Source organism: Aplysia californica, unplaced genomic scaffold (assembly GCF_000002075.1).
Source record: "Aplysia californica isolate F4 #8 unplaced genomic scaffold, AplCal3.0 scaffold00001, whole genome shotgun sequence".
NCBI lineage: Eukaryota > Metazoa > Mollusca > Gastropoda > Aplysiida > Aplysiidae > Aplysia > Aplysia californica.
The window spans coordinates 3,302,157-3,306,398 of NW_004797271.1; the positions used below are offsets into that span (position 1 = coordinate 3,302,157).

At 38.3% G+C, this 4,242-nt stretch overlaps 1 protein-coding gene across 1 annotated transcript in view; it reads right to left on the reverse strand.

Moving 5' to 3' along the window:
- LOC101846041 (globin) overlaps positions 1-3,209 on the reverse strand; it is a 7,020-nt gene extending 3,811 nt beyond the window's left edge. The window contains exons 1-2 of the mRNA XM_005088865.3: positions 3,101-3,209; positions 216-326 (exon numbers count right to left, since the gene is read on the reverse strand). Of these exons, the coding sequence (XP_005088922.1) occupies positions 216-310 (95 nt within the window). The 5' untranslated portion in view covers positions 311-326; positions 3,101-3,209. The remainder of the gene's footprint in view (positions 1-215; positions 327-3,100) is intronic.
- Between the last annotated feature and the right edge of the window lie 1,033 nt (positions 3,210-4,242).

The following is a 4,242-nucleotide window of genomic DNA, read 5'->3' on the forward strand; positions in this document are numbered from 1 at the left end:
CACACACACACACCTTTTCCCCCCTCCCGACAACAATACTGACTTTAAGTCAGAAACCTTTTTTCGCGAATCCTAATACAAGATAATCCTTTAGGGGAACAGTCAAATTGAATAACATTTTATTACTTATTTTACATAGATCGATATTTTAGTATACACCAAGAAAAACGAAACCTTACATGCAAAGAGATTTTAAATAATAATGATATACTTACGCAACGAGGAAGGCATCACCGTTGGCGTCTTTGTTGGCAACGACGGGAGCCCATGACTTTCCGGCGAGATCAGCTTCAGCAGCAGACAGAGACATGATTTTGGTTATAGGTCTGAGGAGGAAGCAGAAAAAATAAAAGAAACATACGTTCGTGGTAGATGACATCAATGTGCTTGATGTAGCTTACAGCGTTTAACTGTGTCATCTGATAGCTCAAGGTCATAAGAAAGCCGTCTTTATTTAGGGATCACTATACAACAAATTTTATAGTATTCTTTCTTTTTTTTTTCATTTTATATCATCTTGACAATTAATCAAGGCGATTAAAATGAGAATTATTATTTTCAAGGGAACGATATTTACTTTAAATGGACGTCGGGGCCTTTTGTTCTTTTATCTTTTTCCAGTCTAATTCTGTGCAGCGTTGAGGGATACTTTCACTAATCAGGTGTACCAAATTAGGCTTGTTAAAAACCTATGGCAAGACAATGCTAAATTACACTGTTCTAGCAATTGTCCTGACTATTTGATTGAAATGATAATACAAGTATTGGGGGCAGGCATAATATTAGCAAAAAAATTAAAACACACTCCGTATCTCAATTTAAGAAATGAATTCTTTTAAGTAGCTTGAATAATGTTTCCTCTATTAGAGGTAGAAATCAATTACAAAATTTTGGGAAAGTCTTTGTACCTTGGTATTTGAATCTGTGAACACGGAACAGCTATGGAAAGATTTTTTTAAAGGATGCTAGCGAGAAGGATTTCACTTACTCCAATGTTAAGCAGTCTAGTTTTCAGCACGCCAATAAAGAGAAACTGCGACCTGACGTCATCCTCGAGTTTTTGTTTTTGTTTTTGTTTTGTTGTTTTGTTTCGTAAGTGTTTTAATACGCTTGCATCTGCAAAAGGTCACATGAGGGCGTGGGATACAAACATTTCCAGTTGGTAGGAAATTTTGAATTTTGCCCTGGTGGCGGCCGAAGCCTACTATTATCAATTTCAGAAACCCAAAAGGATCTTTAACGAGCGCAAATTGCAAAAGAGACCACGAGATTTTTTGCCCTTACCCGAGAAGACCAGGAGTTAGATCTTACATACTATAAGATCAGGGATGTGTCTGAAAGACGGCAGTGAGAAGGAACCAAGGAGTAGCAGTAGAAAGGCTGCAGAAAGAGTCAGGAGTCCAGAGGAGGGGGCAAAGGAGAGGGGGTAGAAAGTGGAGACGAAACCAAACAACACAACATAGCTAGAGAGCACGAAAGGAGGTAAAGGAAAAAAAAATTAGAGAAGAAAATTTTCCGTCGCTGTCAGGTTTCGAACCCGGGACCTATTGAATGAGAGTCGAACACCGTGACCTCTTGAATGAGAGTCGAACACCGTGACCTCGAGACTACGAGAGCCTCCCTTGGTGGTTCAGTATTCTGTAAAACAACAATCTGTCTAAGCAATCACGAAATTTAAGTTGGAGCTTTGTTTTCTTGAAGTGATTTTTCTACCCACAGTCCACAGACTTGAATTACAATATACTAGACTGAGCCTCGTCATGGCCACCGCTCTTTGTTCTCTTTTAAAACTTGGCTGCGAAACGTGCACTCCATGGGCGCGCAATGTGAAGGGCGAAACACCACTGCCAACTTTAGCCCTTTTCCGTTTTATTTTTGAGTCGGGTGAGATCGGCTTGTGCCACGATAGCAGTTTTGTGCACTCAATCTGGCTAGCAATCCGACCCAACCGGACCCGATCCCCCAGTAGGCATCCCGTTTTAGAGTGCATAGTTTGCGATATCATAGTACATTTACTAGTCAATGTCGTAGTTGACGTACGCAGTACACACACCCCTGCTTTATTTCCAGGCCGACCAGTCCTTGCTTCGGATAGATAGAGCAGCAAACCCAAATCGAATTGCTTTTTATATCACATACACTATGTTTTAGTAACAGTTTCTCGCTAAGAAGACATGTGGAAACTTTATTTTTTTTTATGAAAAGATATTATTAACGCTACCTTGACTTTTATTAAGAGGAAAAGAAATTAAAAGCAAAAATAATTTGTTTTTAAATTTTCTTTATCAGAGCTATATATCAAAGTCTTACAACTACAAACAAAAACAAACAAACAAAAAACCCTGAAAAAAATTGCGTCTAATCAAGGAGCACTGAATAAACATATACCTCATTTGCAGCCATGTTGAAACTAATGAAAGATTGTGTGTTCATCGTGCTAGCAAGTTATAACTGTATATACAAACAAAGCGCTCCTACACTGATACCGACAATTCTACATACAATATATTGACGTTTCTTGAGTAAATGTTTTGGCGGAGAGCACGTTCCAATGCCCACAACTACAGAAAGACGAGGACCATATCAAATTTCAAAAAAACTTTTTTTTCTCTGTTTTTCTCTCTACACTTCAGTTATCTTCACAGTTGTACATAAAACATAAAGTGCTCTTCAAGTTGTACAAATTACAACATCTTTTCGTGAGGTAAAAGACGATAAAACTCTAAAGCAACCTTACATCAAGGATAAACTGTAAACAATAAGAGCGAGGCAAGGTGTCGAGAGGGGTATTAAAAATCAAAATATTCTTCATATAAAATGAAATTATAGTATTGACCAGTGAAAAATTTTCTCAGAGAGGAATTACTTTGTATTAAGCAATCAAAAACTAAAGTATGACAATAGTAAACAGTGCACATAGTTACAGCGATACTCTAATAGTTTAAATATCAATTGTTCATTTTCTTTGAGTTACTTTGATTCATTAAAATGTGTCAAGAAATAGAAAATAAAAAAAAACCTGACAGAATGCAGTTTCTTTGCCTAAAGAATTCTGGAATACAACAGGTTTTTTAGAAAGTCTTTTAAAACGTATAAATACCGTTGAGATTTCTCCGCAGTGTAGAGCACAAGGTTTTCACCAAAGTTCGTTTGAGCATGTCCAACGGTGATCTAAGATTTATATAGTCGCTGAGCCCGCTCCGAAGCGCACGTAGCCCTACCCCCAAGCGTCATTACCCAAGGTCACATCATTCAGTTCCAGAACACACCCCCACCCTAATTTCGTTCGGAAAAAAGGAACGAAAAAAACAAAGAAGAAAAACAAAACGCAACGAGCGCCTCCAAACTTGAGAAATACGCTCTCTTTCCTGAACAGCTGTCTGCCTAGAAACGAGCGGTTTGGCAAGATCGAGGACAAATCAGAGCTCCCCTCCCCCTCCCAATAAAAAGCCCCCCCCACCCAAATCCCTCGACTTCCCCTTCTCCCTTTTTCCTTTCCGTTAGAAATTGCTGCGACACCAGACTCCCCAGACAGCCGAATGGAATATTCCTAGCAACTACCTCTTTACCAAAAATAGAATAAACAGGGCGAACGCAGGGGAGAAGGCGGAAAGCAGGTCTTGAGGCGCAGCAAAATGCACCACAATATTGTTTACAGTTCACTAATTGATCGCGTATGTTTTACGCCACGACGTTGCACACATCTATTAGATTTGCAGATTTTAAGACCCGTGGAGTAGACGATGAATTTTTTCGGGGTTTTGTCTTGTTGGCTGTTCTTTTGACTCTACTATTTTTGGTTGCCTTCGTCAGTTTGTCATACTTCTGTCTTACTTCTCTCTCACTTGTAAAAAAGGATAAATTTAACAGTGTATCTATTGCTAGCACATCCATATTCTGAATGTTTTTTACATGTTCGGATTTTTTACGGTGACTGAGCTCTCATCTCTATTTTTAAGGTAGAATCCCCCAGATTCCCTTGGCTTATTTTTTATACCCAGCCATCACGTGCCATTTTTTCTTTCTTTCTTTCTTTCTTTCTTTCTTTCTTTCTTTCTTTCTTTCTTTCTCTTTCTTTCTTTCTTTCTCTCTTTCTTTCTTTCTTTCTCAATTTCTTTCTCAATTTCTTTCTTTTCTTTTCTTTCTTTTCTTTTTTTCTTTCTTTCTTTCTTTTGTTGTTGATATTTTTTACTAGCAGAAAACCCGCCTCACATCGGTGACTTTATTTTTCTCCACTTCACC